The sequence below is a fragment of the Rhamphochromis longiceps genome, linkage group LG12, assembly GCF_057381845.1.
Source record: "Rhamphochromis longiceps isolate RC_006_pf linkage group LG12, R_longiceps_female_GT1.1, whole genome shotgun sequence".
NCBI lineage: Eukaryota > Metazoa > Chordata > Actinopteri > Cichliformes > Cichlidae > Rhamphochromis > Rhamphochromis longiceps.
Genome location: NC_140568.1, coordinates 40,678,311 through 40,705,775, shown reverse-complemented (window position 1 = coordinate 40,705,775; position 27,465 = coordinate 40,678,311). Strand labels below are relative to the sequence as shown.

Below are 27,465 nucleotides of genomic sequence, written 5' to 3'. Positions count from 1 at the left end.
GTCTAAGCCCCCGTTAGAGCACCTTTGGTTTTCCAGCCCTGAAGGCTGTGATGCCTAAACCTGCAATGCTTCGATCCCGTTTTGTGGTTTAGTGTTTTTATTTTCTTCAGTGTTGTTTTTTTGGTAGTTTTCTCTCTGTTTGTTACATGTTTTGTTTATTATCATTTTATAATAAAAAAAAGTTTAATATTATTACCTCCTTTGATGTTAAGCAAAGCTTGTAATAGTAAAGTTTCATTATTGCTCAAGGGTTAAGTTGTTCTTGGGTCACAGTAACCTGATTTCTATCACAAGTACTCTGTTTATGGTCTAATTTACATCCTGTTGTACATTAACAACTTTTTTCCCTTCATTTCAACTCATTTCCAAATGAGCGATTGCTATAATTAGTGTGCAATTTTCCTTTTTTCTGATTTTCCTCATTGCATAATCTGGATTCTCTTTCAGCTGGGGATGTTTTAAATTATTTAGGCTGAGGTCATAAATCAGGCATTCTTCTCTTTTTTTCCTCTTCCTGGGAATTTAATGTCTTTGTTCATTTTTCACTTGTTCAAACAAATGAAACTGAACAGTTTTCCTTCTCTCTCTCTCGTCTCTCAGTCAGCAGTTTCTATACGTTTGTTTTTCTTCCTTCACACTAACTGCTTCTAATTAAAACTATCGCTGCCATAATCTCATTACGTGTAATCTAATCTTGACTCACTCATGTGTTTGTCAGACATTTAGAAAGTGGGGGGAAAAAAACTCCTCAAACTTCTCGTTGTGGGATCATTTGTTTGGCTTCAGAGTTTGGATCAGTTTCCCACGGTGAAAAAAAAAATCCCTGTGAGTGATGTCTGAAGGCTCGCCTTGTGTTTGTTTTGGTAAAATTTTGTTGAATCCTCACAGGAATAATTTCAGAAATCAGACTGGAAAGTTTGAAAATGCAGCTTGCAGACTGACAGAGAGGAGGTCAAGGCAGGGCTGTGTGTGTCACACATTATTAGCAGTAAGTAGAGGCAGCTGGTGATTGAGGGATGGACCATCCTGTGTGACAAGAAGATAAAATATTTAAGCCGTGTGAAGGTGAAAAACTTCAGAAATTATTTAAAAATGGAATTTGGGAACAGGGATCATTTTAATCTGATTAATATCCGATTCTCGTCTGATCAGCACCTCTGTGACCACTTAAAGGTTTGACAGTAACAACTGACAGCACCAATACATGAAGGGTAAACACCAAAGACTGTATATAAAAGATGGCTGGGGTCTTCGTGATGTAACCATTTTCTTTCTAGATACATTTTGAAGGTTCAATGTTACCATCATGACCACTGATCATGCCGTTTTTGGGAGCCATACGTGATCATATTTGTTAGATACAGTAAAAAACTTTTCAGCTAATGATAGCAAGCTAATAACACCTTCAGTCATTTTTTTTACATTGCTAAAGCTACTTTCATAAACATAATTTAAATTTAATTAATGGAAAAGAGAATTTTCCCCATCAAGGACAAACTTTTTGGACTCCTTCACAAGTAAATCATATCATCTGTAAATATAATGTAGCAGCAATAAATCCAGATGGATGAGTTATAAAAAAGACAACAAAGAAATTCTATAACGATGATGTTACAAGAGGCTAAAATCATTTTTGTACCAGACCAGTTATTTCTGCTCTATAACAGGACATTTGGAGAGACTCACTTCTGGAAAGAGCCTTAAGCCAAGTCGGCTCACAGTAGTAATATTTTCTGTGCAGAGATGAAAGCGCTGTCAATTTTTGTTGTAAACAAGACAAATTTCAAGCTCAACAAATTGCCGCGGACATAAAAGTGGTTACATTTTTCTGTCATCCCCAGAAAGTTAATGTAGTGCAGGTGATTTCAGCAAACAATGTAAGACAATAAGATCACAGAGAGCATCATGGGTAAGAATCAAAAGTGGATGTCAGCTTTATTTTCCTCTGGAACAACGTCTTTTTGCTATTTGATCTCATTTTGTCAATCTTTTTAAAAAATGGGAATGGGAGGAGGGAGGGGAGCTGAGGGAATCATGCAAACAAGATTGAGCTGAAATTGGAGACTTTCTGTTTGACATTACAGAGCAAATGATCATCATCATCATCATCATCAGAGGCCCCAAGTAAGTTTCACTTTCTGTTCAGGTCATCATCAGAGTTTAACACTGAAAATGTCAGAAGTAGGACTTAGAACACAGAAGGTAAATCTTTATATTGCCTAAATTATTATTAGAATACTTACCTATTTAATTAGAAACATCTGTTGGAGCTACATTTTTCTCAGGTTATAGTGTTAAAGTCTGGCTTCTGGATTCTGAACAAGAAGTGAGCTTGGTCAAAGTTTCACTTTAGTCCCAACTGATCCACAGTTTGCATCTTTCTATATACATCGTTGGATCAAGCTGCGTTCTGAGTAAAGAGATATTTCTCTCAGGTGCAAAACTGTTTTACTTTTAAGAACACAAACGAGTCTGTAAGAGTTTGAGGGGCACCTCTGTCCAGATGCTCGACTGCCCAAACATCTGGATTTATTATCTTTATTGCAGAGGCTGGAGGCTGCCAGTTGCTAGGTGAAGTTGGATGCTAACAGGGTGCTGCACCAAATCCTCCTCATTGCTTTGGTCACTAGCAGGTTGCTTCTGTTGCCTGCAGTTTGCACAGAAGATGTGTCTGTAAAAACAGTTGCCAATCAATAGTGAAAGAAATAGAACCATTCACCTGCAAAAATAACAGTTTTCACCTTTGGAAATATGCCGTGTCGGCACTAATTTCATGGTTTTTTTACTAGTTTCTGGTTTGCATCACACCTTTTGGTTTTCTGCACAATTTACAGCTGAGAGCAGTAACCTGATAGAGGTCAGAGGAATCCCAAGGACGTGTTTGGTGTAGCAATGTCCACCAACCAGTGTGGGGTTTTTCTCTGGTAACCTGTGGTTTCCAGGTGGATTCTCACTGGTTTGTAGGCCTGTGTGACTTTAGCGATGATTCTGTCGTCAGCCTTCACCAACTGGTTGGGGAATAAACATTTTTCCAATTTCTCCAGGCCTGTGTGAGGTCTAAAGGTGCTCCTGACCTCTCTGAGACACGCATGTGATAAAAAATAAAATAGTTTCCCTGCAGTGAAACATCTGTTTGAGTTTTGGTTTGGACAGCAGAGTTACATCCACTCGGCCGGTCTTTGGAAAGAGAAGCTACAGTTTTCAGATTATTAACATTATTAAAGCTTTTTTAACGCTCAGGCACAAAAACCTATTTGGTGTTCATCTGGTATTAAATGTGCTTTTTACCCTCAGTCGTTTTAATAGAAAGTGAATCGTTATGACACAGGACTATTTACACAGCTGAGATCTGAGTGGATTCAAACTTGCATTGCGTAGCAAATATACTCTACCAGACAACATGATAAACTATTCTTCAAAACCCAAAATTTGTTAACATGTTTGTGCCTCATCTGAGATAAAAAAAAAAACAAACAAAAAAACCCATGAACTTAAGAAATGTTTAGCATACGAAAAAGAAATTAAACACATGCTGTCAACTTCATATTGAAACTTTTTAAAAAATTATTATTTCATCAAGAAAAAAGAAATTTCAATCATCGCATCCATCATCTCTGCACTATTTCCCTCTTTTCTTCATCATCTCTAATATTAAATTATAAACATTTTAAAACAAAAGTGCCTGAAGCATGATATGAGGAAAAAGATAAATATAATTTGTTTCCTTTGTCCTTTCTTTTTTTTTGTCTGTTTTTTGTTTTGTTTTTGTTTTTTTACAGTACATACTCTTTGTATGGTGTTCATTTTGTGATGTAAAACTCGAGCGTCATCCTCAGACGTTCGAGTCGTTGCTCACTGTTTGCTTTGGTCGCGCCCTCCTTTGGCATCACTGTTGCAAAAAGAAAAAAAGAAGTAAAGCTACAGACAGACCATTAGTCTTAATATTTTTGGTATTTCATTGTTATTGTCCCGGTTTCAGGAAAGAGTTTTCTTTGGAGGGAACCCTGTTGTGGATTCCAAAACGTCCCCAATAAATATTCAAAAGTTTGTTAGTCCGACTCCTCCGTCTGAATCTCTGCTGAGAAAAAAAAGAAGGAAAGAAAAGAGATCTTTGGTTTGGTTGAATCAGGAGTTTCTCCAGCAGGATGAATGTGGCTTGAATGCTGCTCCTCTCCAGAATTCTCAGTCAGTCAAGTCAAAAGTGTAAACAGTCAGACAAACGTTCCCACCAAGACAGATAAATCTGAAAAAAGTCTTAAGTAAAGACCCCCATCCACACAGAAACATCGGGAAAGCATGAAATCTGTTCCCTCTCTTCTTGTGTGCTTTAATAAAGAGCATTCAGTTTGTTTGCAGAGACATGTGACCTCTACTGTGTGTTTTCAGAAACACTGGACATATCCTGATATAAATCTGGTGACAGTTAAAATAACTGTTTTTTTAATGGTCACCTGACACTGCATCACTCAGGAGAGAGAGAGGCCCAAAAATGAGCCCAAATAAAAAGCAATAGTTAGTATTTATTAGGGGACCAACACATTTAACTCCCTCTGCTGGCATCAGCTAAGACCTCCAGGGAAAACCATCCTGATCCAGAATCAGCTACAAAGTGAGGATCTGACATTAGGAGCTGGTTATTTATCATACACTGACTCTTCTTCCCATCATCAAAAAAAAGTCTGCAATGGTCACGGCAGACAGCGCCAGCTCCCTGAGCCAGAGGTGTTTTTCCTGTTTAAAGGGAGTTTTTCCTTCCCACTGTTGCCTTTCTCATAGGGATCATCTGATTGTTGGGGTGTTCTCTGTATTATTTTAGGATCTGTACCTTACAATATAAAGCGCTTTGATGCAACTTTTGTTATGATTTGGTGCTAAATAAATAAAACTGAACTGAATTAAAAAGCCGTATCGTGTCCGTTAAAATGGGCTGATCTATTGGAAGCTAACAATGACTGGTGGAGAGTTTGGACATAAATGCCACAACCAGCAGCTTTTCTCTGTGTGTTTGCAAGTTTTTTACTTCAACCGCAGTCAGGTGGGTCAACACGACTGAAAAGTTACAACAACCATGACACTTCCTCTCATGTTGTTTGGTTTAGAGCTTGTTGGAAAGCTGTTATTGCATTACTGTGGTAACTTAAGGTGTTGTCATCAACTTAAAAGCAAGGAAAGGTGAAACAAATGTGATCGTAAATAAGACCAAAGTGATTCTCACACTACACTGAAATGATACTTGCCCAAAAAAATTTACCATACATTCACATTTTGTTGTTTATCCCTGGAAACTCCTGGAATTTGCAAACTTTATTTTTAATCCACACATTTAATTTAGTGCAGGTTGGAGTGATGCTCCTCAGGAGCTTTATTTCTGGAAAACTAAATTAGAATTAATATGAAGTGAGCGTCTTGGTGTGGATGGAGGTCCAAAACTGAAGAAAGAGTCACATTTTCATATTGAACTGTCTTAATGTGGACGTGGTCTCAGTCGGGAAACAGTCGGGGGTTAATCCACCTCGATGGACTCGCTGGTCTCGTTCACGGGTTTGCACTCGTTGGGAAGTCGCTGATGGCGGCTGAGCTGAGTGGCCTGTGTGAAGCTGCGGTCGCAACGCTCGCACCTGACGCACAAACAGAAAGACGCACAAAAGACAGCGATTAGAGGAGTCTGCACGTAGAGAAGCCTGAACAGAGCTGAGGAGAAATACACTTTAAAAGGCAAAACCTTAACATCTGCTGACGCACATGTACACAATCACGCGCACGCACACACCTCCCTGTTAACCCTAATATCCAGTGACAGTATAAAGTGTGTGTGAGGCCCAGCGGAGCAGCAAGCTGTAATTGTTGCCCTGATCCTCACAACCTGACCGACAAATTACACACAGTCCACCTGTCAATAATCTATCAGGCGGGCTGAGGAGGGTATTCCCATCTCACACACTTTAACACACACTCAGATATATCCAGGCCCGATAAGGCAGTGTCACTGTCACTTTCAATAGAAGTAGAGAAGAGAGGGAGCTTTTAGTGTGCGCTGGAGGGGGGTTAGGGGGCAATTTAAATGTATATGAATGTGTGTGTGTGGGGGGAGGCTCTTCAAAGAGAAAGCTGTGTGGAGATATTGGACTTAACAGCCCTGAAACAAGACTAACGTGCTCTCGGATAGATAGATAGGTTGAAGGGGAGGGAGGTGGTGTTAGACACAGGAGGAGAAACAGTGTGGACTGGACAGCGGTCGTTAGGAAGCTCTTTAACCAGAGCTTTTCCTCATTAAACCTCATAAACACGACACAGTTTTCTGATACAGCTTCTGCCACTACATTCATCACAGGGCCTGACTTTCTGTCTCGTACATAAGGTGATCACTGCCATAAACCGGCAGCAGGATTATTGGATGCAGGGTTGCTCAACTATAGCAAAAAACACTCATTATTTAGGTCAATATTTATAATAATAAAGTTATTTATTCCTTAAGCTTTGTGCATTTGCTGAACTTTTTAAAAGAGTATTTATCTGAGATTGCATATAAAAGATGGATGTAGCCACAGTGAAGTCAGCCGGTGTGTTTGTGTTGAAGTCAGTTCACATGTGGACAGCTAAGACACTTGTAAGCTGGATGGGTGCAGCGCACAAAGCAACAGCATCAGCATTATTCCCTCCGAAATGTTACTAAACCCACAAACTCTGTCATGATGTCTGGTTCAGTGGCTTGAGTTTTTTGAGGGAAGACAGCTTGTTGACTGCTGCCTGTGTCAAGATCCTTTCAATTCAAGTTGCCACAAGCTTCAGTGAAATCCAGGTTAAAAAAGAAGAAGAAGAAAAACTAAAGAAAAACCTTATTGAGCCCATACAGTTATTAAAGCTTTCTCCTTCTGTGAAGGTGGACATTTTAAAAAGGAAGTCTTTAATGATTATCTCACTTATGGCCTCAGCTTCAAGTGAAGTATATCTCAATTTCCGAACGGGGAATGCAGGGACGATATGGGTGTTCAACCATCTAGCGTTGACACCATTAATGTGGTGGAAAGTTGCAGAGACAGTCATCAACTGCCAAGAAGAGCAGGACAGGTTAACTGAACTGATGTCTGACGACGGGTCACATTTGTAGCTTTTTGGATTTGGTGGTTTTATGGTCGCTCTAATTAAAATCAAATGTTTTTAAATGTGTTATTTAAACGGTGTAATTTTAGCTAATGTTGCTGATCTGACTGACCACTGTAAACCAAATTTCATCCTAACATTTTGAATAGATTACTGTCAAACATGTTGCTCCTGGGCGAACCTAAACCTTAAGGTCTCAGAGAGAAGCATTTACCATGAAGGATCATGTACTTTGCATTCAGTTTTATTCCAAAACGTCTGCAACAGCTGAGACCTGAACTGGTTCTCCCCATTTTTTTGACACATTTTGTAAAAGCAGCTCTAGATTGAAAGTACATTAAAACAATGAAGCTTGTGAAACACGTTTTCAGTGGGTTCCACCTATGTTAATCTGCTTGGGTCCCTGTAATGTAAATTTCAGCATCAGTCAGAGCGTGCAGCGGTCTGCACAGACATCCACCCGCTTGCCTGTTTTCAGGTGTCCAGACAACGCTGCAGCGACTTCTGCCTTCTCATTACTTTGTCTGTCACTCTTAAATAACCAGTTTCTTTAAAAAAAAATAAACACAAACTTCTGTTTAAGCTTCACCAAAATTAGTTTGACAGAAACTGTTAGCTCGCCCCATCACATCACAGGATATGAATGTTTTTCTGTGATCACATGAATTTAAAGAAGTCCTGTATGTTTATATATATATTACATATACGTGTGTGCGTGAGGACCAGACTTTGAGCTGATGGATCTGAAATTATTCTCATTTTCTAAATTTTCTTGCAGCACAAGAAAAAGAAAACAGACCCCCGACTGCTCTGCCATTAAGGTGGATGTTCCTGCTGTCATTCGTCTGTGAATTTACAAAACCACAACAGCTACGGACTTCAAAGCTCCTCTGAAGCTTCTCTGTCACAGCGACTTATCCAGGCACGAAGACGGCTGTCCTGCACAACAAAGAGCAGAGCTGAAACGAGGCAGCTGCAGTCCGCTGGCTATCGACCAGCGGGCGTCTGTTAGCGGCCGCCGCCTCCATTTCTCAGCAGGGAAAAATAATGTTGAGTTGTTGTCCTGACAAAATGACAGAGGCCGCTTTAATCACTTTCCCTCAAGGATCAGTGAAGTTTCAGCTCACCTCTTATCTTAATCTCATCTGTACGGATGTGGATCGAATGCGAGATAAACAAGTACAGACTGTGTTCAGTCACAGACTGATAGAAGCTGAAGGGCTAGAAGAAGTACAGACGAAGTCTTCATTTACAACAACGTTCAGCACCGAGACCGAGCAGTTCAGACAAACTCTGACCACACCTTTACTTCAAAATCAAAGGCTGTGTTTGTGGGAAACGTGCAACTCTGGTTAGTAAGATCTCTTTCCTGAGGGAATATTTTTGAAAATAAATCATGATCTAACCATGCATTCATGTGGTGTTGGATTAACTGGAAAAGAGAATTTCCCACTGGGGAAAATCCACATGAACACCACCTTAAAGTTGGAAAACTAACTGGGAAAGTCCGAGAAATTGTTGTTGAGCTTTTGCAGTCACACATTAAAACATGGCGGATGAAAGACAATGTTTTGTTGAGTGCAAGAAACTTTTTCAATTATTGGCGCAAAACGCTCAAAACTTGTTTGGGCAGCACCATCGAAATGAAATTTCACGAACTGGTCTTTAAGGTGTCGCGGATAAATACAACAAAATAAAATGATACGACCAAGACAAAAACTGTGGTATTTTATAAATATAATGATAAACGCGAAATTCACTGTGTAATTGTGTAACTTTATTAGCAGCGTCCTCCTGAAATGCGCCAACAACACTGAGAGTAACATCCTCCTCTCTGCCCCTTAATGGTCGCTGTGGTAACGCGTAAATATTTCTTTCAAAATAAGACACACAAAGCGCATGAAAATATATAGGAAATTTATTCATAACACACGGGAAAAGACCCAGGGAAACTGAGTTAACGATAAAAACCCTGAAAATCACAAATTTCAAACCCGAGGCTGAACTCTCGCGTCCCGGAACCAAATAACTCGTCCAGGGCCCGGGTGTTGGGGACTGCTGCTCTGTGTCACGGTCCTGAGTCTGGCGACTCATTGTTTATGTTCTTGTTTATTATTATTCTTTGATTGAGTTAGTTTCCGCTTATACTTTAGTAATTTTTAGATCTCAGGTTTTGTTACTGTCCTTCTCTTGTGTTCCATGTGTCACATCAAGTCATGTCAAGTGTTATTGTCCGTTTTTTCCCCAGTCTCCATATTCATGCACCTCCCGTGTCAGTAATGTCTCCGTGTCGCAGTTTGTTATTGTCTCTGTGCTCCATGTTCTCTCTGTCTTCCCTGTCAGCCGTGTCTCCTTGTCAAGTCTGCGTTCCCGTGCCTGTGTTCAGTATTTCCTGTTTTACTTTGACAGTCTGGTGTTCAGTGTTTTCAGCTTTGCTTCCGCCCTTTCTCGTTTGGTCAGATTAGCCCCAGCTGTATCTCACTCCTGTTTCCCATTCCCTCGTTACTCCCTGGTGTATTTAAGCCCTGTGTTTTCCTCTGTCCGTTGTCACGTCACGTTACCCGTTTAAAGTGCTTTATAAATAATATTAAATTGAATTGGATAGCTATCTAGTTTCCAGTTTAGATTAGTTTCTGTGAGTTTTGGGTTTTGTTTGATTTTTGCTACAGTGCAATAAAGCTGCTTTTTTATTTCATCTGCATTTGGGTCCTTCATCCTGCCTGCCACACAGCGCTGCATGACAAATAGATTCAACAAATGTTTAAAGAAACATTGAAAAAATGTTTAGTTTTCCTAATTTATTACAAGAGGTAATGACTCTACCAGCATCCACTACACAAAAGCATAATCTCTGTGTGCTGGCTATAGAAATAGGCATTTGTTAGTCCTAAAGCATAGTACATATTAGTGTTTTGGGTTTTTTGTCAGTGTTCGCTCACTCTGAATGCTGTCTCTATGAAGCTTCACAGTAATAGAATCATAAATATAATGTACTAAGTCAAACAACTTTCTGTGGTCTCCAGGATGACATTTAAAGCTAAGACGTTGCTTCTCTGAACAAAATACAGAAGAACAAAAAGCGGAGCAGAGAAAACAGCAGCACGCTTTGACAGCCTGCACAGTCCAGTGAGCATCAGCACCGAAAAGCTGCCGACCACACAGAATCGCGGCCTCCGTCTCCTCAGTGGGAAAATAAAGTTGAGCGTTTTCCTCCTGACAAAGTGACAGTGGCAGCTTTAATCTATCCGCTGCACCGTCCGAAAGGAGATAACTCCCCGAGGCCATCGATCCGCTAAAGATTTCTGACGCACGTCCGTGATTGTCTTTGTCCCGCTCTGCCTCCACCGAGACTCTGAAGTGCTGATGAAAAGGTTCGGGGGTTTCCTCTGATTGCTTATTAAGAATGCTGATTTGGTTTAACTGAATTTAATCGCCACCGCTTGTCGTTTCACTTTTTACACCATGATCTCTTGTTCCTCCTTGCTCTCTCTCACTCATCCTTCTCGCCTCTTCGCTCTCCACGTCAATGATGACTTTGGATTTCTCTGATTGCTTATTAAGAAGGTTAATTTGATTCTACCCCCGTGTTCCCCCGATGCCAGTCCTTTAGATTTTGCACAACTCAAACATCTTATTTTGCTTTCTTCACTTTCTTTTATGTCTCTTACTCTTTGGCCCTTCTGGCCTCCACTTGAATGCTGACCTCTTGGTCCACTGGAGGAATCCTTATTGTCCTCTGTTGCTGATTAGATGACAGGATGACAACAACAGCATCCAGAAGCCTCGAATTGCAGCGTGGCATGCCCTCTAATTATATTAGCCTTAACCAGCAGAAGAAAATGGAAATGAGTGTGGGGAGATTCATTACCGGGCTGTTAACAGATCCTGTATTTACACTGGACAATCTGCTGATGCCCTCTGATTTACAATGAGGAACAAACAAGAGAATTTCCTCATAGTTTAACGTTACAGGCAGCCAACAGTAAAGCATCAAAGGTCAGAGGTCACAGCAGACATGATGGAAGTGAATGGAAGCAAATATTATCACGAATAATGAATAATAGAAAAGTGATTGAGAAAGTAGTAAGGGATAAAAAAGCAGTTTGCAAATGACTCTTATTATGATTTTGGTTTTTAGGACCAGAGCTAAATTTAGAGCTGAAGACCAAAAAGAAAAATGTAGACAACAAATCAACTGGTTTCTAAACTTCTGAAGCGTTTGGTAGTTTCAGTGAAAATGTGTTAGCCACCATCACGTTTGATTTTTGGAGGCAGAAGTGATGCGTTTGGATGGAGTGCTAACTTACCAGCTAACGCTAACTAGTTTGGTGAGCAAGCTGGATGTAAGTGTGTAATGCACAGACTAATAGCGGCGTATTAGTGCTTCTTATTAGTGCATCAAAACTGGGGCATGGACTTCTTAGATGGTCTTTTCTCATTTTTAAACTCCAGTGTCTCCTTCACATACCTTTAGATCAGGGGAGGGGAACTCAAGCCCTCAAGGGCCGGTGTTCTGCAGGTTTTAGACGTGTCCTTGATCCAAATGGCTCCCTTGAAAAAGAGGTCTTTGATCTCAACGGGACATTCCTGGTTAAATAAAGGTTAAATAAATAAAAAATGGCTAAATTAGCTCCTCAACATGTCTTGAAGTTCTCCAGAGGCCTGGTAATGAACTAATCATTTGATTCAGGTGTGTTGACCCAAGGTGAGATCTAAAGCCTGCAGGACACCGGCCCTTGAGGCCTGGATTTCCTCACCCCTGCTTTAGTTGGTCAGTCCTGGTATGTTAACAGCTGCCAAAGTAAAACTGTGACTCAGTTGGAATATTTACCTGTAGATAATCTGAATGGCCACTCTAGAACCTGCAGCACCATTGGAGGACGTGTTGATGTGTCTCTCCAATATTCATGAACAAGAACCTGAGTTCCCGCTGCTTTAGTGCATATTATTTATTAATTTATTTACTAAAGCATATCTGTGTACATCTGTTGACAACAATGAAATCCCAACCCATTTACTACCATTTTATATTTTTTTTCTTTTGTGCAAGCTAAAACCTTCAGGACTTCAAGCCCTCGGTGGCTCACTTTAGTTTTCTTATGGTGACGTAATTAGCAATGCTAATGAGAGAAAGCGTTGGTTTCAGGAGTGCTTGGGGAAATTGATTTAGCATCCAGACAAAGCAGATGTGACACTCTTTAAAAACATATTAATCATTTTATGATTCTACAAATTTGATGTCAATGACATGAAATCATTCCATTGATCTGTATCAGACTCATATGGGAATATACACCATAATTGCTTTTATTACTGATTTAAAAACCTGAATAATTTACAAGCTGGTGTAACAAAATATTTAGATTCACAGTTTAGTACCTGCTATTAGAGAAGTTCAGTCAGAGCTTTATTTGTTCTAAATCGTTCTCTGCTGTACCAACATGGGTCGCTGTTGATAATTACCAGTTTATGGGAACATCAGTTGCCATCCACATTAAAAACAATCCATGGTGCCTTTGACATTTTGAGCGGTTTAGCGGATCCCTGAGCGTTATATTGTCCTCTGTACAGTTTATTCAATGACCTCAAAGACATAATTATGAGAGACACAGAAAGACAGAGACAGCGCTCAAAGTTATGGAAGTGAAATTACTGGTGTCAAAAGTATAATTTTCAGGAGAGGAAAAACTTATTTGGGACAAAGTCACCCAATATATCTAAAGGTGAGACTTGCTTCTACAATAATTTTGGTGGTGACAGTTAAGAGCAAGTCGAGTGGTATTAGCTGGGTTGTTTGTCGCAACAGGTGGCAGGTGGGGGCAAGGTGGGTGGATTTTATGGGTGTTTGGGGGTACTCACTGTTACTTACTTGAACGGCTTCTCTCCTGTGTGTGTGCGGATGTGGTTGTTGAGCGTCGTGGCGCCAGCGAAGGCCCGGCCGCAGTATCCACATTTGAAAGGTCGGTCGCTGGAGTGCGTCACTACATGGTTCCTCAACTCTGAAGGCTGAGAGAAGGACTGGGAGCAGTGGCCACACTGGTATGGTCTGAGGACAAAGACAGTCGGATGAAAGAAGAAAACAGAAGGTGTGTGCGTGCGGGAATGGCTTAAATTCACTGCCTTAAATTTGCATTCTTTCTAACAGTCAGCAGGGGGCACCATTTGTAGTTGCAAAAAGAGGACTGCTACTAGTGCTCACTTTATCGAAAATGAATTTAGAATATTATTGTAAAAGGCGAGATTTTAAACTAGTGATTGAGGTGAGGTCATAGAGGATGTGAGCTGAAGCTTCATTTTCTCATAGACTTCTACACATTCACATCCTCTTCAGTTACCTGAGATGTCTCCCCCTACTGGCCATGATGTTACTTACCCGTAGGTCTATTGGTAAGATCATATTTTATTTTGTTAGCTCTGTTACTTTGTGACTCTTGTGCTCCATGTATTAATTTACCACGACATGAAAATTCATCAAAAAAAGAATTATTTCTTCATCTTCCCCATGAAGATTCTTCATTTTTATGGGTTTGTTCCACCTTTTCTGTTGTTCTTCCATTATCACAAAGAAACAATGATGCACAGATGAATTTTTCTGGGTGCTTGTAACTGGAGTGGAGCAACGTGAATTAACACAAAATGAAAATTTGGAGACATTTTGTTTACATACAGAAAAACATGAGCCTGCACACATTACAGCTCACTAAAAAGCAATATATATGGTCTATAAACACACGCAAACAGGGGGCGGGGGAAGTCGGACACTGCTCCGGTAACCATGGCAGCCTGACCCTCATCAACAATGCAGGCCTAGATCATGACTGGACCATTTATCATGGTGTGTGTGTGTGTGTGTGTGTGTGTGTGTGTGTGTGTGTGTGTGTGTGTGTGTGTGTGTGTAGAATAGCAGTTACAGAGAATGAGATAGAGACAGTAAGAGAACAAGAAAAGAAGAGATATATTAGGTTATTGTGTGTCAGTGTGTGTGTGTGTGTGTGTTTGGCCCAAATGGGAGTTAAACAAACAACCAAACAGAAGCTGTGTGTCTGCTAATAGAGTGTCCTGCTTCCATACAGCAGCAGATCTAATCTCACACTCCTTCCATTCGCTGAGCCGAACACGCAGCCAGCTGTGAACATTATCGAGGTATTTTGTTTTCACTTACAGGACACTTCAGCCTCTGCTCATATCTTGCATCTCCTCTCTTTTCCCCCATGATCATTTTCAGGCTCTGTGTGCAAACCTCTGTTTCCCACATACAGACTTTACTTAGGCAGCCCGCCCAAGCATATATGTTGATGCTTTTCTTTATTATCTTTTTGAGAGGATAATTTAGTACTGCTCAACCCTCTGCTAAACAAACTCACCCCGGCTCTTTTCTTCACGTTTTCCTTACAGGCTGTCTCACTGGCCACATTGCTATCTGTGTAGGTTTCTTGATATCATTTAGCTACGTCTTCAGAGAGGATCATCGTCCACCTCCCTGATGGCAGCAGTCCCTTCATCTGATCTGAAAACTTACTGAAGTGGAGAGTCAGTCTAACCAGAACACAGCAGCTGATTATATTGGTCCAATATATACATTTATCTGTAAGTATTTTGAAATGTCACTATTTACAGAGCAGAGACTTGTAGCAGTAGTATTTCACATGCCTTTTTTCTTCCACAGTTTGGTTTGCACATTGCATTCCAGTTTTATGGACTGCTTGTTTAAAATCACTAAAATTGCAGAGTGAGACCTGAAACAAAATCAAGCTTCGAGGCACTCCATGGCTTTGACACAGCACCACAGGAGGATGTGTGGTTAAAGTACATAGAAAGTCAGTTAGTGCCGTGTATCAGTCAGTGTGCATTGATGAGCCGGGAGCTCTGAGGTGATTAGCTGCTGTGTGTCTTCTGTCAGTCACATTAACGACCTCAGGAGTACACTGAGGATCCCGTTTTTAAAGCTACTTTAAAGACAGGGATCAGGGACGCTCTGGTGATTACCATTGGTACTTTATCTGCTACAGTCACACTTTAGCTAAGCATGGATATTATCATTAATTACTTTAATGAGTGTTATGGCTACTTTTACTCATTGTAATTGTAATCAGCATTATTATTGCGTCAAACGCAGGTGGGGCTCCTCTGTGTTTCATTTGCTGGTTCTTCCCATGTGTGGATTTTCTCCAGGAGCCTGGGAGACATTCAGGCCCAGGATATAAAAGAACCAGAGCTGGAGCCTATCCCAGCTGTCATAGCAACCTCTCACCCCACGAGAGCAGGGTTCACCTTGGACATGTTGCATGCTCACATTCACACCTACGGCCAGAGATGGGCAGTAAAACGTTAAAGGTAATGCGTTACTGTAATCTGATTACTTTTTTCATGTAACAAGTAAAGTAAGGGATTACTGTTGCAAAAAGGTAATTAGATTACTGTTACTTTCCCTAATATGGAGTGCGGGAGAGAGTACGACCATGCAGTGTTTAAAGCTTGGAAGCATTTACATCACTTTGAGTTTGATTCCATGAAAAGCGACAAAAACATCAGCGTCCAATGTACTCTGCGTGGGAAGAAAATTTCTTTCTACAGCGAAAAATTAAACTTCTAATCTGAGCAGGCACCTAGCACGCCGCCACGGGAATGTGAAATTTACAGAGAAACCCCCGGATCTCCCCCACTGACATGACTGCTGCGGCACTGGGCAAACCTCCACCTGCCTCACAGGACTCAGTGCTGCTGGATCTTTGAATGTGTGTTTTACTTGCATCTATTTGAAAGAGTGAGTGTAAACACAAAACACTTGATTTTATATGATGGATTATGCAGAAAAAAATTGAATTGGGCTGAAAGGTCTATTCTTTATTATGTATTTAGGTTGTGTGGCATGTTTTTGAAAAGTAACTAAGTAATAAAGTAACAAATTACTTTTGAAAATAAATAATCAGCAAAGTAATGGGATTACTTTCATTGAGAAGTAATCAATAATTAGTAACTAATTACCATTTTCAAGTAACTTGACCAACACTGCCTACGGCCAGTTTAAAATCACCAGTTAATCAGGCAATCATGGAATACACTGCAGAAGGATTTGCAGCTCTCTCAGCTGATTTCGCTGAGAGGTCTCCTTCTTCGGTGGTTTCTTTCTTCCTCTTTTTCTCAAATTTATGGATTAATGAAGTTTAGACCTCTCTGAGACACACTTTGATTTCTTGTCTTTACCATCTTTATCTCTCCGTAGTCCAAAAACATCTCATCAGACTTGTATATCCATCCATCCATCCATCCATCCATCCATCCATCCATCTTCGACCACTTATTCGGGGCAGCAGTCTAAGCAGTGAACCCCAGACTGCCCTCGCCCCCTCCACGTCTTCCAGCTCATTCAGGGAGCACACCAAGTTTATCCAAGACAGCTCAGAGACATAACCTCTCTGGTGAGTCCTGGGGCTGCCCCTGGTTCTCCTCCCAGTAGGACATGCCTGAAAGACCTCACCTATGAGGCACTAAAATCGGTTGGCTCAACCACCTTAAGTGGCTCCTTTCAGTGGAGGAGCAGTATCTCTGAAGGAGATCCCCTTCATGATTTCCTCCTGGTAGGATCTCCCAAGGCAAATTGGACCTGGATGAGGGGCCAGACAAAGAGAAATTCTGACAACCGCTATGATGACTAAAAAAACCCCCCCAAAAATCAAGGGTCCAGTTTACACTGTCCAGACAAGGTCACCAGAGGTAGAGGCTGAAGGTGCGAGCCTCTGGTGGCCCGGTCCAACTAGGCTTAGCCTGAAAACCTACATGAATATATAGAAGCCGCCAGGGGGGCTTGAAAAATGTTTAGTCATGAAGGAAATGGAAAAATGATATAGTTTTTTCTGTTTTTCTTTTCATATGGGTCACTTGGTTCTGTATTACTGTGTAAGCTGTTAAACTGACAGGATAAACTCCCATGTGCTGCCTGAAAATAAAGCGATTTTCATTCTGAAACTAATAAGACAAAACTCTGACATCAGTTCCTTACAAATGGGTAAATACCCCAGAACTAGAATAAAACAAATAGACCAACATCTTCACCACTCTAATAAATCACAAACACCCACAATACCCTGAGACGATGTAGACACACACACACACACACACACACACACACACACACACACACACACACACACACACACAGGAAAGTAATAAGAGTAAAATAGTGTAATATAAAATCGAAAAATTCTCACTTGCAGTTTTCCACATAAAAGGCGTCTCGCCGTGGGGGTCGGTTCATTTATCAGCCGGCCGGTCTATAAGTTCACGCCTCAGTGGGCCGCACCACTATTTATTAGGTGGGTTTTCTATGAAGAGCTGCATTGATTGTGAATAGTTTAAGTTGATGAATGTGTGGATATTATTTATTAAGGCAGCAGGCCGGGAGATTAATGCCCGGTTATTGTTTATTACAGGGAGGAGTGGAGGAGGAGGAGGTGAAGCATAAACACCTCTATCATGCACATAAACACACATGGACACACAGGTATGTGCATATGCAACCAAAATATGGGAACAGACAGGCAAATGCAAATACGATCATTCATGCATAAATTACCGCACATACTGTACGGTCTGGGTTTTATACCAGAAACACTGAACTTCTTTACCATGAAACACAGGGGTGTGCGGATAACACAGAGAGGGGAAAAAAGCTTTAGGAAACTTTAGTTTTTAACAGATTTCACTGGTGAATGTGACACTGAGCACTGAAATGAAATACAGATAATATTTCAAAATATCAAGGTTTTTCCTGGCTTTTAATGGGCGTGCTGAAAACCAGACTAGGTCTGCCTATAGCTAAAACAAGTAGTCTGTGTTTCCACGTTTAAAAGGACCCTTTTCCTCTCAATTTCATAATGAAATGTAGCTAGCAAGCTTTCTACTCTTGTTCTATGACAGCTGAAGTAATTAAGAAAAGTGATAGATTGACATTTTTTGCATGCGGGATAAATCCTAATTAACTCCCCAAATAAGTTCCTAGAGGACTGTTGCTGAAACGGCACATTAAATTTGTTTCGAAGGGGAAACAAATTTCAAACAAATTGTTTTACATTTTAGAATAAACTCATATTTTGATGGAAAAATAGGTTCTAGACAAAACTGAGAGTCATTCTAAAACCATTTTAAACCCAAAGTCAAAAAGCATGGGGAGAAAATATTCTCACAAAATAGGGTTGAACTCATCTTTATGACTCAGTGACTCAGATCATGTTCATATTATCAAAACAAAGCACTAGATGTCAAACATATGACACATCATCTCCATTTTAGGGATGCTCCTTGTGACTATTTTACTAGCAAACAGGATTTTAAAAAAGTCTAAAAGTAAGAAAACACTAACTAGGAGAACAGAGGAGAAGTGGAAAGTGTATCATGGGGTCTACAGCAGCATAACTAAGTGAGGCTCAGGGTCAGCCGATCAAGCTCTAACTATATGCTTTATGACAAAGGAAATCTTAAACGAAGACAAGGTCTGTCTCTTGAATCAAAACTGGGAGCTGTACAGGAGTCTGATAGCTGAATCCCTGCCTCCCATTCTACTTTACGAAACTCTAGAAACTGTTATGTGATGGCTATGTGCAGGCAGGAAAAGGACCTAAAGTGCAGACTCCGGAGACAGAAAGTAACTCAAAACAGCTTTAATGCTGAACTCAAAAGGGTACCAAAACTAAGACTACAAAATACACCTACACAGCTAGATAAGGGTAGATCGCGACAATGACAAACTGAAACACAGGGCTTAAATACATAGAGGGAGCAATCAGGGAATGGACAACAGGAGGGAAACACTTCTGGGGCAAATCAGAACTGACGAGACAAGGAAGCGTAAACTGATCACACTGAGGTAAGACAGAGACCTTCAAACTAAAACAGGAAACACAGACTGAACAAAGACACAGACTCACATGCAGGCACTACAACAGAGGGAACAGAGACGTGGGACCAGGGCAGACACAGACACTGACTGGACACGGGGGATATAGCGGACAGGGGAGACAGCAACTAAGGATTACACAGAGACAAACCATAAGACATGACTCTAACAAAAACCCAAAGACTAGAAATTATAAATAATATAATGAACTCAAAAACCCTGGGTCAACGACCCAGGCATCCTAACAGAAACCACAAGTAAGCCTGCAGTCTGAGGCTGATATGTCTACTTGGATATACTATCATAACATCATAGATGGAGCCTAATAATTATGTGACAAGAAGGATTTAAAATTTGGTAACAAAACACATTTTAAATGTTGCAAATGCCTGAGAAGTCCAACCTTTATAAACAGTCTATGTACACAGTTGGACATGCTTTTTACAAATATGAGAGATTTTGACTGCAATTTTCACAACTTTTATGTTTTCCAAATAGTGTTCATTATAATTTGTCAGAAGCTTAAGCTCATGTGTCAAAAAAATAGACACACTGGAGAGCATTTCACATTTATGATGAAAAATTCCTTATTTTACTGTCAAATTAATGAATTAATTTGGTATTAATTCTTGTAAGAAGTTGTTATTTCAGTCTTTTCTTCATCTTTGTTACAGCTGATCTCATGAACCTCTCCCCGTTTCTCTTTTTATTGCTACAAACGAAGCTGCTCCATTTGGACTGCTGGCTAACTGTATCACGTCTCTCTCGGTGGCCGTTAGCATCAAGTCGTTACTCAGTCCGATTGTGTCGACAGCACAGACAGCCAAATATGTCTAAAATCAACAACGCAACAAGGTAATAAAAACACCAAATGGACAAGTTAATAATGCTTAGTTTGGATACTCGATTAGCTGCTGTGTTTTTCACGCTTAGCTTAGCCTGTGTGTGTATGTGAGATCTGTAAAATTAGCCATTTTCAACACATCCGTGTAATACGGTTCAGGACAATAAACCTCGTGTCAGCTTTCAACACAACATGTGGTAGGAACAACAGAGTCAGAGTCAACATGTCGCTGTGTCCACACCTTTAACACATGAGCTGATGAAAGAGGCAGCGTGTGTGAGAGACCGACTGCATGCCGACCAGACCTCACTACTGAGACTACATGGGAATGAAACGTTCTGGCTCGCATACATGTTTTCATAGCATCAGAGAGAGGTCAGAGGTCAAGAAGGTGGACAGGCGAATGGAAAGTAAGAGCGTTGCTGATCAGATCTCTCGTAGACTGGAGAGAAAAACATTTAAACGGTGTGTGGTGAAGTGGGAACTTCACACGATGACAAAAACATGCAAATGACTGCTCTACTGCAAGACCGCAGGCAGTGAAATTATGGGCTTAAATTGTGGTTATAAATATTGTGAACTGAGTTTTGTAACCTTGTAAACAAAAATATCTGAAAATTTTACGTTTGTGCATCTATTTGTATGTTTGTAAAAAATATTTACACAAGTTGCTTTTTTTTTGTTAAGGTCCAGATACAAACCAAAGAACTACGTGTAAAACTCTGCGCTCACGTTCGCTCGCTTGCGTGTGAAATACTCATGACCACAATTTGAGCCCAGACGAAAAGTCTGTCCATCATATTGCTTGTACAGATTACTATGAAGCAAGGGCCTGTGGGTTAGAGTTTTCCCTTGTGACTTCAAAATAAAAGCCTGGGTAAATATAATCACTAAGACTCTAGACAACCTGAGGTTTGCAGTAGCGGTGGAAAAAACTTACAAAAACACTATTTGAAAGTCTATTTTCTAATCAGTTTGTAACATTTTCTTTGTCAATTTTAAAAAAAAATGTACAGATGTTGTAACATCTGTAAAAATTGTAGGATTATCAGCAAACAGTAAACACCACTGTGCTAAAAGTTGCAGTATGATCAGTGGCCATTTAAGGCTCCAAAAGTGAGTTCATCCAAAAAAACAAACAAAACCAAACACAATGCATCATTAGCATTACCAGGGGTGCAGCTGGTCTGACTGACAGGTGGATGTTCTGCTCTGACTGTAGGTTTCACCTCCATTAATTGGAGTCACTGAACTGGACCTTTTCACCATGTCTCTGCTGCTGCTCCTGCTGCTTTTGGACCTTCTTCAATAGAATTACCTTAGAGTTTGTGCTGTTTTATAGCAGGTATGCATTTGTGAGTTGCACTCATGCAGTTTCTGGATGCAGACTAACAAAGTGAGCGTGACAAGTGTTAGCTTGTAAGATTATTTTTACAGAAGGACAAACATATCTGCTTCTAGATTTAATAAAAACAATATTTAACCACTACATTTCTGACAGCATCACATTCATATTTTTATGTGTTTGGGGGTTAAATCGGTTGCTTGCAGATGATGTTTTCATTTTCTGAGCTTTTAATTTGATTTAGGACCTCAGTGACTCAGTGAATATGTGTGTGTGTGTTTATTTGCAGCGTGCAGTGATGCAGAGTGAAGTGTGTCGATTGACCCGCATGGACTCAGTCTAATCCATATGGAGTTATATCTGTGCTGTGAGGACGTCTCCTCTGTCTGCCTCATATGAAGACATTATTCCCTTGAGACCAGCAGCTATAAATCACTGCTCCCACATCGTCAATACAGAATCAATGGCCCTCTGAACACACATAAAAATATGTATGTATGTGAGTGGAGCACGGACATCCTAGCACAAACAAAATCACTGGAAGACAACCGTGAACACACACAACTCCTTTTTCTTTTATGTGCTGTTTTTTATCCTCCAGTATCCATGTCTTTTTGTTTCTCTCTGTCTTTTATTTTTCTTTCAAACCTTATTGACTGATCTATTAGAGCAGAAAGTTCACATAATGTCCTCTCATCAGCTAGCTGTACTCATCAAACCAACCTCATAAAGAAAACTAAGCAAACAGCCAATATTGTGTCATTGTAGATAATGCCTTTTGTGTGTTTTGTCTGTTTTAGTGTGTATGTGGTCAGGGAGTACTGAACATACATTATGGGTATTGTAGTTCAAAAGGAAAACATAGTTATTAAGAAGATCTACTGATGGGTCCCAAACAACACTGGGTGATTTTACCAATTTACCATTTTCTGTTTATACTCAATGATGGATTTCCCGCCATTGTAATATCTGCAGTAAATGTCAGCTTTGAATGTGCATTTTGCAACTTTTTTCACTGATGCATTTATGATCACGCCCTGAATGAACAGACCAATTTTATGTTAAAGACTCAGGATTGACGTGTATGAGTGTTTGCTATGTCTCAGCAATCCGGTCTTTAAGTCTGACGTCATTAGCCGTGTCTGGGCCCAAACTCCGCTGCAGGTCCATAAGTCAACGATCACTGCAGGATCGCTGAGAGTTGGAAAACTGTCTAAATTCTTTCATCTGTAATAAAATGATCAGTGTGGCTGCTCTACCAGGTGTAACAATTAAGTTTAACATCCAGGCATCCATGGAAATCGAATTTATTATCTCTCTGTAGTTAGAAGTTAGCAGGGAGGTGGCTCGCTAGTTTCCATCTAAATATAATATACCATGTCCTGACTGAAGGATTTCTGAAACAAATGAATTAGTGAATGTTTGAGTGGATATGCTAATTGTTTAGCTTCACTTTGACCAGTTAACATGATACATAAAACTAACCTATGTATATGCCATCATTTGCTTTCTAGTGTTTGCTCTCCAAAGCTAGCTGTAACTTAGCTATACAATATGAAGCTGGCACTAGAAGCTTTGTCACATCCAGTGATGGGAATAACGGCGTTACTAACGGCGTTACTTTTTTCAGTAACAAGTTATCTAACTAATTACTATTTCTATCGTTACAACGCCATTACCGTTACTAACAAGAAAATGCGGTGCGTGCGGTCGCGTTACTATTTTTCAACAAACAGACAGTTGAAGCTGTCTTCTGCTTACTGCATCTTATATCAGTTGCATGGAAGTAGCTGTAAGTAATCTGGGCGCTACAGCTTTAAGCAGCTGCGCGCGCTCCCATGGACGGTAATCACTTTCTGCCCGTCGATCACTTTTTGGCACAACACCTGGAGTAAGTGCAAAACAATCACATGAGTGCTGCTGTTTGGCTGAAGAAGAATAAAGTAGTCGTCGTAAGCCAATCACTTCAAGACGCCAAAGCAACAAGGTGATATATACCAGTTTTTAAATTGTGGTGATAGGCCACGTAAAACCAGAGTCATGATAAACAATATATACGCGGCGTTTTTCCTGAATAGTTTTGTCACGTTTACTGTCTAAAGACAGCGCTAGCAAGCACTCTCTGCTTATGACCAAAAAATAAATAAACAAATCAAAAAACCCTTTCGTGTTGGTGGAAAAATGCACCATGTCGACCAATCAAAAATGATATGGCAACATGACATTTGGTTGTTTAGGAAGACGGGGAAGTTTTAGGAGTAACTGTGTGTGTGACAGAGAGAGAGCCGAAAAAGAGAGAGAGCGAGTTTTGAGATGTGAGAGATTTGTGACGTTTACTGTGTTTGTAGTGTGTAGTTAATGTGTTGTCTTGTGTAGTTAGTGTGTAGTGTTGTGGATAGTTTTGTGTTGTGTGTCAAAACAATGAGATGACTGCTGTCTTCAGGTAGAGAACAGGAGTAATACACCTGCTGTCAGACCTGCAGGTATGTGATTTTCTCCTTTATAGTGGACAGAAATAATTTTTTTGGAGTGGCACAAATAATTTGTTTGGCATCTTATTTAATGCAGAAGACCTGATTGTTATGTAAATAGTTAGGGTAAAAGGTAAACGGCTGCAAATAACTTTGTTTGCAAAACTTGTGCATAGGATTTTAAAATTGACAATTTATATTTGCATTTAAAGTTATGAAATATGATTCAATAAACATGTTTGTGGTTGTTACAGTAAAAAATATTACTTTTTCTACTCGGATTTTATGTTTTTTGTCTGATTTTAGGTCAATTGAGTTAATACAGTAAGTCAAAATGAAAACATAATTGTAAATTCAGACACGTGAGGTTGTGCTGAAAAGAATGACATCAATTTTTAACACCAGTTTGTAAAGATATGACCAATTATACCCTGGACCCCAGAAGGTTAAACATTTTTTTTTAAAGTAACACAATAGTTACTTTTCAAGTAATTAATTACTTTTAGAATCTTGTAACTCAGTTACTAACTCAGTTACTTTTTTGAAGAAGTAACTAGTAAGAATAATTAATTACTTTTTCAAAGTAACTTGCCCAACGCTGGTCACATCCAAGCTAATGCTATTGTCATTATTCAGGTAGTATTCAACATAGTGATACATGACAGAGCAACTTAATTGTGCAAGGCAGTCTTGTGCATGTCTCAGCAATGTTTTTGTCAATGCCAGCTGACAAATGTGAGCAGCGGTTTACTGACTGCAGTTCACTTAACAGCAGTTCACTTAACAGCCACGGGTTTCATTTATATGATGGTCTGAGGGTACACTGAGCTTTCTGCTTCGGTTTTCAGAAATGGTGGCTGAAAATGTCCCAGGCCTCTAAGCACTGTAATATGACCAAACTACATTAAACAAATAAAAGCGATTACGGATAAGCACATGGGAACATTGGTGCATTTTAAACTGGAAAAAGTAAAACCACCTGAGACTTGAGGGTCTAAAATTTGCTCCAGTGTGCTCTGCCAGCCCACAGAGCTTTACTTACTGATACTAAACAAAACTCACTCGCATGCAGATGCAAAACAAAGTAGGTGTTTATTATAATGGCAAACATGACAGATAAAAATAGACTTTGAAGAAATTTCTACAAGCCCGTCCATCACAGTGATGAATCATTATCCTGCGGCTACACATTGAAAAGAGAAAAAAGCTATTTTTCAACACATCTGTATGTCCAGCAGGGACAACACACATCTGTGTTAGTGTTAAATGCAAATATGTCTTCACTGCCGGGTGATAAATCTCCTAAATGTCAACTGTTTAGTAACACAAAGAAACAGCCTCGTTATAGCCTGGCATGCAAACATTTTGAGTTAATTGTGTTTTGAGAATTTTCTCAGCTCACAGAGCAGCAAGTGAGACCCAGCTGAAAACATGAACAAGTGTGTTGGTTTTAACACTGATAAATCCATTACACTTCTGTAAAACATCTCTGAGCATTCAGATTCTTCAAGAGACAACTAAGGTTTAAATGTGTAACCAGTTACAGTGCAGTCCAGAGGTTTTATATTTATATTTAATTCACAGAGAAACACTTTCAGATGTTAATTACCACCACTGGTCCCCCCCCCCCCCCCCCAATGCTCCCAGTGAGCTATGGTTTACTCCGCTAAGATACAGGAGTGCAAGATATAATTAATTAACTCCATCACATGTCCCTCACCATCTAGCATTTTGACCGTTAGCTGGAGACAGTAATACTTGTTTTGCTTACAACAAGCTGGAGAAGCAACTGCCAAGTTGATTAGTTCTAACCAGAACGTGAGGCAAGCAGAGAACTGGTTTGATGCTGCAGAGCAGAGCAAGGACTATTTACACCAAGATAGTGGAGGTGGAGTCTGTGCATAGGATGACGAGCTTAGTGGAATGGTAGCTGATTATTGCTCCATTTTGTATTGGGACTAAGTTTATACATGGTATTATTCTATAATAACTATTTATTCAAAATGTGTACTACTCAAACAATGTTAGTGTTGGGAAGAGTTTAATTAGATCATTAGAGAAGGGTGATTGGACAAAACAGCAGAAGCTTAATGCAGTGAAAAGTGACAGATGAAGCTCCAAGAATTAAGGCCAAACACAGGCTGATATATTAATGAAGAATAGTCTACCAGAGTGCTAATATAAAGTCAGTGGCAGGTTTCTCAAACTGTGGGGCAGGCCCCTCTAACAGGACTTTAAATCATTGCAAATTGGGTTTGGCTGACCAGGAACAGAGTGAAACTCAGTTGAATAGATGAATTTGTGGGGGTAAAATTTCAAAAGATTACAAATAGATTGTTAATGCTTTGGTGATCTTTATTTTACTAAAATTGAATATTTTTATTTTTGATTGGCAAAAATTTTAGCTATTGGGTATGCTGGTTGGGTATCCCAGAAAAATGTTATCTGTAAAATCAGCACATTTACGTCAAAAATATTTGAAACGCTTATGTTTTTAGCATTAAATTAAAAAATATAAAATTGTAATCCTAAAAAATGGTAAGACAAAATAACACATCTTGGATTATTTTGGGGTTAAGCTAAATGAAGCCACCAAAAAAGGAGGAGCTGGGGTGGAGGTGGGTTGGTTAAGGCTAAATTTTGTATTTTAAGTAGGCTATATTGGATATGTCAACAATTATCAGATGAGCCATCAGTTGACCTGGACTGCCATTTGATCAACATTAACATCAAATATAATATATAAAAATACATAAATAAAAATCAAATCAAGTGGGAGTTAGGGTTTGCCATATATACTTGTACATATGATAAACACGATGATTAAAAATGAAATATTGCTATCATATTTATATTTTTCCTTTGGGATGCATGTCGGTGTAAAACAGACATAACAGGTGCTAAAAAAATTCACTACTTGATTAGCCTGTAACACCCAACCCATCAAAAAATAGCCTGAAAATTCTTATTTTTTTGGAACTGAGATGTTTATTAACCCTTATAACAAAATTCACAAAAGCTTTATTGCTATATCATGTTGTTAATGATATATTTATTATATATTTTTTGTATCACATTTGATACATTGGGCGTCTTTGGCAAGTTTTTGTTAACAACAATGTTAATTTTAGACAAAAAAAAAGAGTTTTGTACATAACATTTTGGAATTATGACAAGCATCAATCATGTTGATGAGCTAGAGGTCTCAGAAACTCATGTATCAAATATGATGCAAAAGCATCATAGGGTTAATAATCAAGTGGAGAATATATAATATCATGATGTCCCTCCCCAGTGGTATTATAATCAAGGAAAAAAAATATTTAACACGATTAATGTCTAGGAAAACTTCTCGCTCTATCAGTTATCTCGGTTCAGGGTTTTTCGGCTTTTCCACTGAGAAACATTAAACCTTAGAACATTTAAATGCCTCAATGCTCTCATTATTGTAGCGCTTACGTGAGTAATGGAGAATTTTAAATGTTTAACTGGGCTGCTGGAAAGCTGGAGAAATCAGGCCAAACCACCAACAAGGGATTGTTAGATGCCAGAAACAAATGACAGAAATTAAAATTTAATTCCTCCATAAAGTCGGGCTCTGTGATGATACACTTTCAATCGGCTGTAAACCTTCTGTCCTCCGATATACAAGCGTGATTGTGTCCATATACAAATACAGGCCTTACTCATAAACAACATCAGCCACCAGAATGAGACCTGAATTGTGAACTGTGGAGATCAAAGTGCTTAGCAAAAATATCCAACTTTCCCTAAAAGCACTAATGACTCCTTTAAACACCAGTGCGGTAAA

General features: G+C 39.6%; 1 protein-coding gene across 6 annotated transcripts in view; it reads right to left on the bottom strand.

Moving 5' to 3' along the window:
* Positions 1 to 1,868: 1,868 nt before the first annotated feature.
* The window catches only part of prdm6 (PR domain containing 6), a 126,252-nt gene continuing 100,655 nt past the window's right edge, over positions 1,869 to 27,465 (bottom strand). For 5 of the 6 annotated variants that reach the window (XM_085426354.1, XM_085426353.1, XM_085426356.1 and 2 more), the window contains exons 8-9: positions 12,971 to 13,147; positions 1,869 to 5,618 (exon numbers count right to left, since the gene is read on the bottom strand). In XM_085426354.1, coding sequence (XP_085282480.1) covers positions 5,504 to 5,618; positions 12,971 to 13,147 — 292 coding nt within the window. In that variant the 3' untranslated portion in view covers positions 1,869 to 5,503. Of the gene's footprint in view, positions 5,619 to 12,960; positions 13,148 to 27,465 lie in introns of all 6 variants that reach the window. The other variant, XM_085426358.1, reaches the window with a different exon arrangement.